At 36.4% G+C, this 14,738-nt stretch overlaps 1 protein-coding gene across 4 annotated transcripts in view; it reads left to right on the top strand.

Moving 5' to 3' along the window:
* cntn5 (contactin 5) overlaps positions 1-14,738 on the top strand; it is a 382,381-nt gene that overhangs the window by 306,810 nt on the left and 60,833 nt on the right. For all 4 annotated transcript variants that reach the window (XM_058751508.1, XM_058751507.1, XM_058751506.1 and 1 more), the window contains one exon: positions 5,718-5,862. In XM_058751508.1, the coding sequence (XP_058607491.1) occupies positions 5,718-5,862 (145 nt within the window). The remainder of the gene's footprint in view (positions 1-5,717; positions 5,863-14,738) is intronic.

Below are 14,738 nucleotides of genomic sequence, written 5' to 3'. Positions count from 1 at the left end.
ATCATTGTTGAAATATCATATTTTATACATTATATCAAATATTATAATACAAATATAATGCATTATATTCATCACATTATATCATTATATCTTTTATACATTATGAATGTGTATTTATCCTGATAATTCAAAAAAAATTAAAGAAAATTTAATAATACATTAAAAATAATAAATAAATCAATGCAAAAAAAAAAAAAAACAAGGGTGCATTTATTTTATATATATATATATATATATATATATATATATATATATATATATATATATATGTATATATATATATACAGTATATATATATATAGACTCATAACATATCATTTTCGAGAGACTGTGACACACTGAATATTTCCCCTCACTGGTCCATTTCCCTCCAACTCCAAAGTGCTTATTTAGCTCTCTGAAGTGACAGTCAGAAGATTTTTTTTTTTTTTTTTTTTGGTTGTATTTGTGACAAATCCTCCAGTTACTCAGCGCCTATGGGGAGAGCTGTCTTCCGTGACTTAGTCTATTCTATGTTATAAACGCACGCACATATTTCAGTGACATATTACACGGCTAACAGCAGCCTTCATTCGGATGAGCCGTAGCTGCAGGCTGACTCGTGTGCCGGCACATCTAAATGTGTGCCACTGCCATGCCACTCATATCCTGGAGGCCAGTGAAGTGGGCTGCCCAGAGTGAACCAGCAGTGGGTCGCCGAGTACAAAAGACCTCTTAGTATTCACAGTGAGAGACGCATGTCAAAATTCTTAAAAACATACACTGAGTCGCCCGTAAATGCTGTATGCCACACACAAAGTAGACACACACATATTTGTTACCACAAAGACACGAACGCCCCCCAACTCCAGGTTTAAAGTTGTTCATTGGTCCCAACTCTCTCAGCATGTTCCGGGGGTGGTGGATTGCGGGGCCCTTTGGCAATTGCAGAGATTAAAATGTCATCTTTTCTAATGTCACCCATAAAAAACATGGTGCAACCTTTGACTAAACACTCCTGACGAGGCCTGTCAGCATGTAGCTACAGGCCCCAGAAGGCTCCAGCAGCTCTGCAGACATCATCACTTTTAGCCCATATGTGTTTAGCTCTGCTCACTAGAATACCATCACACAATGTCCTCCCCAGCCACTGAAGCACATGTCCTTGAAAAGCTCAGGCCTTTAATGCAGTCTCTTTATACATGAACATCAGTATACAGAACCGAGCATCTCTATGATTGGGCATGGAATGATGTATTTTGGTAACACTTTAGATTAGAAAACGCTATTTACTATTAACCACTGGCTTATTAGCATGCACAATACCAGCATATTGCCTGTATATTGGTACTTATAAAGCACATATTAATGCATTATTGTAGATCCCTTAACCTACCTCATACCTAAACATAACTACTACAATAACTACCTAAACAGTAATTAGGAATTTTTTTAGGGAAAACTCTTACACTGATGATACACAGGGCAAGTTTTTGAGAAATTTTGTCAGGCAACTTTTTTTAGGAATGTTGCTTAGCCACTTTTCCATTGAGAATGGGTATATCGTGGTATTTTATTGGTCGTGGGTCCCGTTTCTCATCTGGTTGCCCGTTGATTGCAACATTTCCCAAAGCTGCCTTGCAACATTGCTCAAAAAGTTCCCCAGTGTATCATCAGCCTTAGTTAATGGTGAATATGTGTTCTTTAATCTAAAGTGTTACCTATATTTTTTGTAAGGCCAAAACTCACAAACGAGTTAGCATTTTAGCACTACCTGTTACATCGTCCAAGTCAATGAGTTTTTTTAATGTTTTTTGTCATTCCAATCACAAGTGGACAACACTAAATACAGGGTCTGAAACGTTTTAAGCTTATAAGTGTAGATGCTCATGTAGTCAAAGGCATTTGAACAGCTCACCCTCTTTGCCTTCTGGCCTAATTCTTAAATATTACGGAATGTGTTCATGAAGCACGCTAAATTTTGCCGTCTGAAATCATTTGAAATCAAATTTGGTGAAAAGGTGAAAAGAGCACAATTTTCTCTTACCAGTCCTGATTCTAACACAAATGAAAGCTCCTGCTTGCCATATCAGTTTATGTTGTACCCTTTCACATTCATATGTTAATCGTGCAAGCTTATTCCACAATATTAGAATAAGCCCATACATACACCCGCCCATAGACGCTCCCATAGTGGTTGAAAATGGACAAAAGAGACAAATTAAAATATCAATTGTGATCCAGTCGACCAATCTTAAAGGGCACCTATTATGCAAAATCCACTTTTTTGTTTGGACATAAATGTGTGTTGGCAGTGTGTAAACAAAACCACCCAACAATGATAAAAATCCACCCACTCCTCATTTTTGAATCCCCTTTAAACCAAGTCAGTCTCGCTAGGCCTGCCGTTTTGATTCTCATGCAGTGTGACGTCATATTACATAGGGCCGGGCCACGGGGGTTGATTGAGAGCCCTGCATTGCTATTGTTTCCGCCCTCAGCGGTTGTATGCTGTCCTCCATTTTTTGCATGCTCGAGCAGCTGAAATGTCAACAATGTCTCACAAGCAATCCCGGTGCTCTGTGTTTGGATGTAAGAATGAACATAAGAGTCTTCATTTTCTCCCAACATCTGAGCTGCTGAGGACGCTGTGGATTACTTTTTTTTTTTTTTAAGGTAATGCGCCTCAAAATCTACCTAAATACGTGTATCACTCCAAACTCCTTTGTGAATGTCATGTTATAACGCTTAGCATTTTAACCGTATTTGTGTACGTACATTAAGTATTTTTTAACTGATCAGCGCCGCGCTTGTGAGATTAGTTTGCACTGTTTGTAGCACGAGATTCGTTCGGTAGCACGGTTGCGCGGCTCGTCAATTGATCCGCGCAGATGACAGGTCAACGCGGCGCAAGCTCTGTAACATTGCACTGTTTCGTCCCACTTTCAGTGCATTTGGCTTCTCATATGTATGGCTAAACACCGGATATATCGCTCTCAGTTAAGTTGCTTCTAGCAGCTGTTTATTGCTGTAGATATGCAATGTAGAGAGACGTATACGCGATGCCCTCTTCTGGAGACAGGGCGGGAATATGCAGCTCATTTGCATTTAAAGTGAAACACTCCAAAACAGCTCTTTTTTAGACACACCCCCAAAAATGACATTTTCCAGCTGTTATAATAAATTATCTGTTTTTTGGGCTGAAACTTTACAGACACATTCTGGTGACACCCAGGACCAATATTACATCTTGTACAAAGGGGCATAATAGGTGCTCTTTAATACCAGGTGCAGAGGTGGACGGTAGTAAAGTATTTTTACTTTACTCAAGTAAATTTAAAAAGTATCTGTAGTTTATCAGAATGTTTTTCTTTGGAATACTTTACATCACTACATTCCAAAGCATAATGTCATACTTTTTACTGCACTACATTTCATAAATAAAAGTTGTTGTTTGTTTTACCTTTAATATGTAAGAACATTAAAAATGTAGTAATTTCTTGTACTCAAGTAAATTTTTTTATTAATTTTACTTGAGTAAAAGTAAGAAACTAATAGATTTCTAATGTAATTAAGTATTAAATGATATGTAATATGAAACGTAATGCAGTAAAAAGTACAATATTATGCTTTAGAATGTTGTGAAGTAAAGTTTTCTAAAGAAAAACACCTGACAGGTACTTTTACAGCAGAGTAAAAATACTTCACTACTGTCCGCCTCTGACCAGGTGTAAACAGGGCCAAAGGGATTATGGAGGTTGTCAGGAACATTAAACGCTATTAGATTTTCATGATGCACAAAAAAATCATGATGATTTTTTCAGAGGAAACCAGGATGATGCTTCTGCATTGGCCTACAAAAAAGTTGAAGTCATTATTTTGTCTTCTGACAAGCAAGTAAACATCTTACATAACTTCTAAAAGTGAGTTCTAAATGAAAGAAGAAAAAAAAAAAAAAAACTTTAAACAAAATAAGAACATCAATCACCTTTTTCAAAAGTTTACATCCTACTAGCTCTTAATGTCTTCTCTAGCATCAGTCAGTGTTTCACCCTTTGTAATAGTCCTTCAGTTGTCTTCAGTTTGAAAAGACAAATCTCAAAATCATACAGTCACTGTTGGAAAGTGCAAATGTGCAGAAGATGATAAGAATATTAAAACAGTCATGGATCATCCAGGTAACAACACACAGTATTAAGAATCATGTGTATGAACAGGTTCATTTGTGTAAATTCAGTTCATATTTTGTCTTGTGAACACGCTCCTATAATGTTTGCAAAATGATAACATGGAACATTATTTTCATGTTTTCTCTAATGATTGCACAGCACTCCCAATTATGATATTTCCAACCTCGTTTTAACAACCCAGCCCCTTTTTTTTCCCATTTGCACAAATTAGGAGTTAAAGATTAAAGAGAAGTTTTGGGTGATATTTTTTTTTTTTTTTTTTTTTTTTGATTTTTGTTGTTTAAGTTTGTTTTGTCTTATTTGAAAGAATTTTAACTTTAATTTTAACTTATGAGGCCCCCTTGTATGTTTGCTTCAGCCCCCTATTGGGCCCCGGCCCCCTGCTTAACTATCACTGCATTAACATCAGCACTAAACTGCATTTGATTTTGTGACTTAGCAATTGCATTCTACTCATCAGATGCATCAGCTTGCAGAGAAACTCCCCGCAGACAGATTAGACATTTAACAGTAATTATCTTCAAATGTGCTTGTCGAGGGCTGAATTATTTTTTATCGTTTAGCCTGGAAATGTTTTACTTCTGGTAGACCGTCACGCATAACAATAAAGCTACTAATTATGAACCCATCATTCAGAACGACAGCAATGCCATCATTACAATCATTCCAGAAACCTTTATCTCCCTTTAGAGTCCCACAAATCCCCAGTATCTGAAAACAGACCTGTTATTTTATTAAAAAATCACTCATTTATTCATTTCCTACTGCTCTTGTGCTCAGTAGTTCTATGAATTGTACAAAGAGACAAGATAAATGGTGTCACATGTGAATATTTACAAAAGCATGCACGTCATTAGTTGAACAGTGCCAGCTTAATTACATTGTTGAACAAATGCATTGCATATAACAAATTAGATTTGTATATACTGTGTATAGAATTTATACGTTTGTTCTGGTCTCTTAAACGATTTAAAATAGTCACTTCATCTCATTTTAAACCGTTATGAATTGCTTCTGCTGTGGACCACAAAAGACAAAATAATCTCTTTTATATATATTGAAAGTGAATGAGGACTAAATGACAGTGCTGCAACTGACCAATCAGAACCAGTGTTTTCCAGACATCTGTTCACCCAAAAATTAAAATTGTCATCATTTAGTTGCTCCAAACCTGTATGAGTTTATTTCTTCTGTTGAACACAAAAGAAGATATTTTGAAGAATGTTGGTAACTAAACAGTTGAAGGTAGACATTGACTTTCAGTATTTCTTTTTCCATGCTATGGAAGTCAATGGCTATGTCAACTGTTTAGACAGAATTTTCATCTCTGAGTGAACTATCCATTCGACATAACAGTGTACTAGTGGCGTGATTTTTTTCCATTTTTCTTTTTTTCAGATTTTAAAAAAATGTTGTATGTAATTTTCAGGGGGTTTTTTTGGTATGATCACTGATGCTCAGTCCTATGACAAGAGTTGATAGCACAATTTTCATTTTTGATTTAACAAATCCTTTAAGGTGAAACTATGTGTTTGTTTTCATAAACAGCGTCAGCTCCCATGTTCAGCACCAACCCTATCCGGCTCATCGCAACCGTCGGAAAAGACGTGTCTCTGGAGTGCCGTCCACGTGCATCACCCAAACCCAGAATCTCATGGAGGAAAAACGATAGGAGAGTCCAGCCCAGCCGAAGGTGAGTCTAAATCCCAGCTTAAGCGCAGTTAGCTCTGTAACTCTACATGTTTTGCATGAAAGTGTGATAATTATCAGGATTCAGGATGAAGCAGTGGCAGTCCACTCCTAAGGGTCCGTGTTTTTAATTGATTCCAATTAAATATGCCCATAAACATGCATACATTTACATGAATCTGTGTGCACAGGGGCTTTAATCAATGTTCTTGTCCAATGATTACCGGTCTCATGCTGGGTTCGGCTCTGCTGAGGTGCGATGTGATGACAGGTTTGTTTGCACTCTCAGAGCTATTAGACAATTTTGCTGTGCAGGGTTGCATTGTGATTGATGTCATGTTGATTTCTTATTTATTAGTTTGTATGTTATTAGTGAGTGTGGGTGGGTGGGTGTGGGTGTGTGTGGCACTTTTGTTCAGCGAGGATTCTTTAAATTAGTCAAAAGTGTCAAATTAAAATATTTTTCATTTTACTAAATAAATATTTCAAATAAATGTTCTTTTTAACTTTTCATAAAAAGTTGGAAAAAAATGTACCATGGTTTTCACAAAAATATTAATCAGCACAACTTTTTTTTTAACTGATACTAAGAAGAAATGTCACTTGAGCACCAATTCAATATTAAAATTATTTCTGAAGGATGATTTGACACTGAAAACTGGTGTATTGGCTGCCGAAAAATCAGCTTTTGCATCACATTAATAAATTGCATATTAAAATGCATTAAAATTGAAAACACTGATTTTAAATTATAATGATATTGCATAATAAATACTGTTGTACTGATCAAATAAATGCAACCTTGGAGAGCAAACACACAAAAATAATACCAATTTCAAATATTTGAGCGGTAGTATATTTAAATATCCAAAGTCAATCTCAGTCAAGATTGAGTCTTCTTGTCGTCTCAACAAGATGACACCAATTAAATATTCAAACTTGCATCCATATGCAAAAAGAGAATGCAGAATTATGCAAAATTAAAGTAGCACTGCCTTGAACAACAGTGGAGTACACAATTTAGTGGACATTACAGAAAAATAATGAATATTTTACTTTTCAAGACTGCTTTTGACCAATCAGAATCAATTGTTCTGTAGAGCTACATTATAAGTGTGTGTAATTAAGTTCATTTACAGTAACAGTATATTATTGGCATTATTTTTCAACATTTTTTAATGTGTAGTTGTCCATTTTTATTTATTTATTTATTTATATACAGTCACTGATGCTTATTTGATGCAAAAAATGCTTATTTCAGTCTTTTGTCCTTATTACAGCCTAAGATGCTGTGGAAAGGATGATATTTTAAAATGTGCACATTAGAACAGAATGCAGGGTTAAATGTAACCCGTTTGAGTCAGTTAATGTATGACATTCTGCTTTATTCATCTGTTAAGGTCTTGTACATGTAACCTCATTAGAATTAAAATATAGCTTGTTTGAGCCATAATACTGTAGAGCCTGTTGGCCGATAGCTCATCCGCTGTAGCCGTTCATTTATGCATAATCTTAAATCAGCATGAGGAAAATGAGCGCTAGCCCATGTACAAGCTCTTGATGGAGAAGACATGTCACTCATCATGAGTGACAGGTCTGAAATTATCGGCCCCCGTCGAGCGCTGTAGGCTACAAGTCTGCGAAAGGGCTGCAGTTTAATAACTGAGAGTCTTCACCACAGACACGTCTAGACGCAAGGACCTATTCATCTGAAAGAATTCATATTATTAATATTATTTCCATGGTGTCATTGGTTGTTGTGATGGTTTATAAAATAAGCTAAATAGGAAGCTTGGACAATTGTATAAATACAGCAAAAAACAAACACTGAGTAAAAAGTTGTATTAGTATTAGCCATATTACCAAATGATGAAATCAAAGTTCAGTTGAACGCATAGCCTTGAGTGTCAAAAAAAAAAAAAAAAGATGTGGGTGAGCAAATGATTACAGAATGTTTATTTTTGGGTGAATTTAAGATTTAAAAAAAATAGCAAAATATTTTGGTTTAGGTGAGCAAATGATGATAGAATGTTTATTTAAAAAAAATAAAAAATTCTGTCATTTGCTCACCCTAACCTTGTTCCAAATTTATAAGACTTACTTTCTCCTCAAAAGAAGATATTTTGAGAAATGTCCCTGTCCAATAAAAAGTCAGTTGTTTTGGGCCTTAATGTATGGACAAAAATGTCTGAAACAAATTTCTGTAAATTATGACAGAATATTATTTTTGTGTGAACTATCCCTACGATTACACTATGCATAATGTGGTCGGTTACATTTTTATAATTGTATTATTTTCTCTGCTGTCCATGACACTATCAGAACAGACCCGCGTCTTACCAGTATATAACAGTACTGATAGACTCTCTTTCTTTACACATGTAGGGTTTGATACATAAATATAATTTAATTTAGCTCAAAGGGAATCATTTATGATTTTATAGGGAATTTGAACATAATCACTGTTTTGCGGCTGATCACTGAGTCGGCAGCGATTCACTGAACGAGCCGTATAACATCAACTCTGCACTGGATATTAAAATCCAAAATATAGTGAAAACACTATTAATAAGCACAGTAACAAGATCGGCAGATTAAGACATTAACTTGTAAGCACAAAACACAAGATACTTCTCTTTTAAATATAAATACGACTTTATTTATATAAACCTAAGACATAAACTAATCTAACACATGAACACATGCATTCACACATTCACACGTTGCAAAAAGAGAGAAAGGATGAGTTAAGAGAATGAGAAAGTGAAATCCCAAGTTTATAGCAATATGTGCTATCACATAGACCTGAACAAACCATCAGTCACTTAATTAACCCTCGCGTTGAGTTTCTCAATGAGGCTAAATTTTATATTAAATGCACCAGTTCAGTTAGAATCTGGAGTTGTTTTACTTGCGTTGCCTTTGGTTACAGGAATTCCCTTCTGTCGCCGTCGTTGCAGGAAAGGGGTTTTCCCGAGTTGGTGATTGGCTGGAAGTTCAGTAGTCTTTGAAGTGATGTCTTGGGAAGCCAATGGTTGGGCGTTGGCTGAGGATGGTCTTGGAGTTAGTTGCTGGTTGAAGTTTGAAGCGGGTGCAGTCGGAGCTGGACTTTGCGGCAAACTTAACTTTTGAACACGAGACTCAACGGAAAGAAAAGAAACTAAAGTAAAAGAATAAAATGAGTAACGAGACTAGGTGGTTTTTCTCTCATCGTGGTGTTAAGTAGCAACTAGCCTGTAGGCCAGAGCACGCTCAAAGAGCGCTAAAACAGCGTCAAAACGCGGTGGCGAGAAGAAGAAAAGGAGAAGGGAAGAAGGGATGGTGTCCTGAGGTTTTAAACTCGGCTTCTGGACACATCCCATCTGGTGTCTTGACCAATTAGATAGGCTATTATCTTAGCTAGGGTTGTTCCTTCCATCATAAATCAGCATGTTATCAGTCACATGGTCTGAATTTTACACACTCTTGCAAAGTATAATTTTGGATGTGATTTCTATAACCAGAATATGATACATTTGACAAAGAATCAGTTGGAAGAAACGTTTCAAGCTAGAAATGTCAAACTCATACATACCAAACACGACTAACCTTAAAGTCATTCAATAGTTATTAGAAAGACATACATAATATGTGCTTAAAACATGATAGTCTAATGTGTGGTTACATACATAATATAGTGGTATGCCTAGAAAAGTTCCTTTTAGGATGATTTTATATGCATATGAAAAAGAAAGTCTCTGTGTAGATCTGTGGGGACCAAAAGACATGTTCTTTGGACAGAAGGATTTCAGTCTGGTTCTTTGTCTTCTATGTGTGGGGGAAAAGTCAATCTAAAGAAGCTTGTGATTTCTCTCGTGGAACACATGTGATGGCCATCTCTTTGACCATTAATCTTGATTATTTACCACAAATTTGACGATCTCCTTCCTGCGTTGAACACTTATCAATAAGTGTTCTTTTGTCTTAATGTTGCAAACTGTTCTGGAAGAGGCTTGTTGGTTAGGCTTGCTCCAGAGGTCGGAGATAGGCATCTTTACGACGTTGTCATGTTCTCCTGGAATTTCGGCTCCTCATGTTTCGATGTCCTGATCGAATCTTAGTTTTGTCTGACTCGTTCTGATGCTACACACATTTTTAAGTGTCGTCATCCTGTGAATTCACACCTTGCTTGATTCTGAATCTCGTGTGCCACTGGCACCGATCGTGAGCTAATTTACCCCTGTCAAGACTGTGATGAAACCTGAAACACTTATGAAGCATGTGTCTCTGAAAGATTTTTAGTAGTTTAACATATTCCTATTACACTTTCCCCATGTGCTCTTTTCTAAAGTATATGCATGTCCAAAGTCAATGCTGACATTTGCATTGCATAATTTTGCACTAATTTGTAACCTTTACATGATCACCTATTTTCATAATAAGATGCAAATTCACAAATGATCTTGACTCTATAAAGCCTACTGTATCATATTTGAGATGCAAGTTTCTAAGGTCTCTAAATGATCAAAACTTTGCTGAAAAAATTAACTATTGTACATGCATTCTGCTGACTGATTGATAGTTTACATTTATTTTTGGCAAGTAAAAGGCCTTTTAGAATAATTGTAAAAAGATGTCCCATACAGGTAAGGACACGTGTTTGTTTGCTGTGAAATCTTTACTGATTTCTAAAGTACACATGAGAATAATATTTCAAAATAGACACTTACAGAACTGAAGCAATTTAGGTTTACTTGAATCCATATACAACCAATTCCAGAAATGTTCGGACGTTTTTTTTTTTTTTTTTGACTAAAATGAAAACTAAAAGAATTTCAAATCACATGAGCCAATATTTTATTCACAATAGAACATAGATAACATAACAAATGTTTAAATTGAGAAATTTTACAGTTTTATTTACAAAATGAGCTTATTTCAAATTTGATGCCTGCTACAGGTCTCAAAATAGTTGGGACGGGGACATTGTAAGGTTTTATCCTTTATTATAAATTTTAGCTTTAGGGAACCAAATCGTAGAAATTCGGTTTTGATCTGATTGATTGATATTAATCAAAATGTATAATTTATACCTTAATACTCGCTGGTCGAGTCGTTAATAATACAGTATATTTTAGCAATTCGGCTTATTGTTGATAATAATACAGAATTGATTGGGAAATTTTTGAGCAACAAATAACCCCGATCTATGGCAAATAATTTAAGATTTGAAAATCACAGCACCAGACTATTCATTAAAATGAATCGAGAGTTTATTTACTATTCTAGGATACAATACAAAACAAAACACATACACACATATACACACGTTATGGCAAGATGAAAGCAGTTTGAAGAAAGTTAAGCTATTCTCTTTCCCGAGAATAAAGACGACCTTGAGACGTCACAAACAGAAGACTCGACTATATTATCTTTTAACGATTCATTCAATTCAACTCAGCAAATTAGAGATTTGTTTGTTTTACTTGCTTTGAGTTGAGTTGAAAGGCTGTTCTTCTCTCTGGGTGGTTGCTGGAGGACAGTCCTGGACTTTCGCGCTGATGTGTTGTTGTCGCGTGACGTCACTCGGGGAATCTCCTCTACGATTGGATGGCTTCCTGGCAGCACGAATGGCAAGTTTGAAGTTCTTACGCGGCGGGCTTTGCAAGTTACTTTGGTCAGACGTAGACAGAGTGTCCTTTGAGATGTCCTTTGAGATGATCAAACTAGATGTTAAGTCTGTAGGCGGGTAAGGCGAGACCAAAGTTTCCAAGCAGCCAAGTTCCTTGCAGTTTTCCACCAGTTGTCCAACCGCTTTGCAAAGTTGGGTGTCTGTTTTTATCGGACAGATGTGAGTCCATCCTATTCACTGTCTGATCCAATCACATTGTCTCTGTAGGGCGGAGCCCCGCCCAGCATGACTTCTTTTTCGTGCATACATTATCTGCTAATAAATATGTCACATGGAGGAAATATCCTAGCAGATTTCTATAAAGTGTTATAATCATACCTTATGATGCTTAAAGTCAGCATTCATCCTTTTCACCTTATTGCAATCAAAATAACGTTTAATTCAATACCACACATGGGGTATTTGTCATATCGAATACCTATAATTTTACCTACTAAACGGGTTAAGTCATAGATTAAAATATCCTAAGTTCTAATAACCACAGCAAGATAAACAAAACATAAAATACCACATTCGTATATATATATTGTCTCTTGAGTATATTGCTTTAATAGCAGCAGTCTTTCCTTGATTGTCCTTTTAAAGATACTCTGTGTGACTAGAGTTTCTTTGTTGTACGAGCAAAAGAGGTGCGCATCCTCTTGGAATGCAGTGAAGAAAAGGGGTTTGCTATGAGGTCATGAGGCTGACCGTGCTGTAGGTTTGTTGAGGTCTGGTCAATGTATATCTGTCTTTCCTTGTTGATACCATCATTGAATTATGGTCAAAAGCAGTCAGGGGATTCAGGGAGGGTCTGTGCTGGAGCATGTCCAGATCCCACGTGCTTTGCACTGTCTGTTTATTCGACTTTATTTATGGTAAACTGGTCAGGAACAACATTGAAGATTCTGTTCTTCAAAGGATGGCCAGATGTTCTCCTCCCAGCTTCATGGGTCTCATGAGACGATAAAGAGAACAGACAGGAAGCTAGTCAGATACTTTGGGCATTGTGTTGGTCATTTGTAAAATTTTACCACAGAGCGTGGAGATTATGCGTGTGCGTTCTTTTCGACCAGGTTCTGCAACATGTTTACCATGGTGTAGCATCTCCTCTTCTTTTCAAAACAGTTTGAAGACGTCTGGGCATTGAGGTTATTAGTTTCTGGAGTTTTGGTGTTGGAATTTGGTCCCATTCTTGCCTGATATAGGTTTCCAGCTGCTGAAGAGTTTGTGGTCATCTTTGACGTATTTTTCGTTTAATGATGCGCCAAATGTTCTCTATAGGTGAAAGATCTGGACTGCACCCGGACTCTTCTACTACGAAGTCATGCTGTTGTAATAGCTGCAGTATGTGGTTTTGCATTGTCCTGCTGAAATACACGTCGTCTGGAGGGGAGCATATGTTGCTCTAAAACCTTTATATACCTTTCAGCATTCATGGTGCCTTCCAAAACATGCAAGCTGCCCATACCGTATGCACTTCTGAACCCGCTTTTGAACTGAACGCTGATAACACGCTGGAATGTCTCCCTCCTCTTTAGCCCGGAGGACATGGCGTCCATGATTTCCAACAAGAATGTCAAAATTGGACTCGTCTGACCATAGAACAATTTTCCACTTTGAAACAGTTCATTTTAAATGAGCCTTGGCCCACAGGACACGACGGTGCTTCCGGACCATGTTCACATATGGCTTTCTTTTTGCATGATAGAGCTTTAGTTGGCATCTGCAGATGGCATGGCGGATTGTGTTTACCGACAGTGGTTTCTGGAAGTATTCCTGGACCCATTTAGTAATATCAATGACAAAATCATGCCGATGAGTGATGAGGTGTCATCTGAGGGCCCAAAGATCACGGGCATCCAACAAAGGTCTTTGGCCTTGTCCCTTACGCACAGAGATTTCTCCAGTTTCTCTGAATCTTTTGATGATGTTATGCACTGTAGATGATGAGATTTGCAAAGCCTTTGCAATTTGATGTTGAGGACCGTTATTTTTAAAGTATTCCACAATCTTTTTACGCACTCTTTCGCAGATTGGAGAGCCTCTGCCCATCTTTACTTCTGTGAGACTCTGCCTCTCTAAGACATCCCTTTTATAGCTAATCATGTTACAGACCTGATGTCAATTAACTTAATTAGTTGCTAGATGTTCTCCCAGCTGAATCTTTTCAAAATGTCTTGCTTTTTCAGCCCTTTGTTGCCCCCGTGCCAACTTTTTTGAGACCTGTAGCAGGCATCAAATTTGAAATGAGCTCATTTAGTGAATAAAAGTGTAAAATGTATCTGTTTAAACATTTGTTGTTATCTATGTTCTATTGTGAATAAAATATCGGCTCATGTGATTTGAAAGTATTTTAGTTTTCATTTTATTCAAATTTAAAAAATTTCCCAACATTTCTAGAATTCGGGTTGTATCATGTTATAGAAAAATGTGAATGCTTATATGTTCATCTTTGAATCATCATTGTATTGCATTGCATAATATGTTTTCCCCGCCACAATACAAACTACAGAGCTCTGATCATAAAACTAAGAATTTAAAATTCATCTTACTGAGACATATTACTGGGAGATGTAGAGTGACAACTGATATTTATATGCATTTTAGGTAAGTGCCATACTGTTATAAAGATCTCATTGATTTACATTACAAACTATCAGAATTTCATCTTACTTTTTGGCCATAAAAATATCAAGAACTGCACCACATTGCATATTTTTGCTCAGTTTGGGCCTCTGAGGGGTATGAGTTTTCTCTCTCTCTTGGAGATTTTGCTCCATATTCTCTTATATCATACTATTTGAGACATAAAAGTGGGATGAATCACAAATTATACGTAACAATCACATATGATAACCTTTTGCAGGTTTTTGTTGATTTGATTTTGTCTAAAGGTTCAACAAACTCTTAAATTAAATTATTAAAAATAAATTAAAATATAAAGTAAAATAAATATAAATATTATTTTCAGACAGTTATTTTATGTCAGGCTTTACAGGGTCAAGCAATTTTATTGTCGTTTATTAAGCAAATTATTCATTCTGGGGTAAAAACAAGGTTACCAAGACCTAACTTTGTCCTTCTACAAGTTGCAAAGCATTTGACAACAGTGAAACAGTTATATACGCCCTCACTTCATATTAAAAATGATGCCATACACACATACAAATAAATCTGAACACACCTTAACTAACAGGTTCTGGAGACCCCGAGTCCCCAATTCACCA

Source organism: Onychostoma macrolepis, chromosome 18 (assembly GCF_012432095.1).
Source record: "Onychostoma macrolepis isolate SWU-2019 chromosome 18, ASM1243209v1, whole genome shotgun sequence".
Taxonomy (NCBI): Eukaryota; Metazoa; Chordata; class Actinopteri; order Cypriniformes; family Cyprinidae; genus Onychostoma; species Onychostoma macrolepis.
The sequence above is the reverse complement of the archived record's forward strand: the minus strand, read 5'-3'. Positions and strand labels throughout refer to the sequence as shown.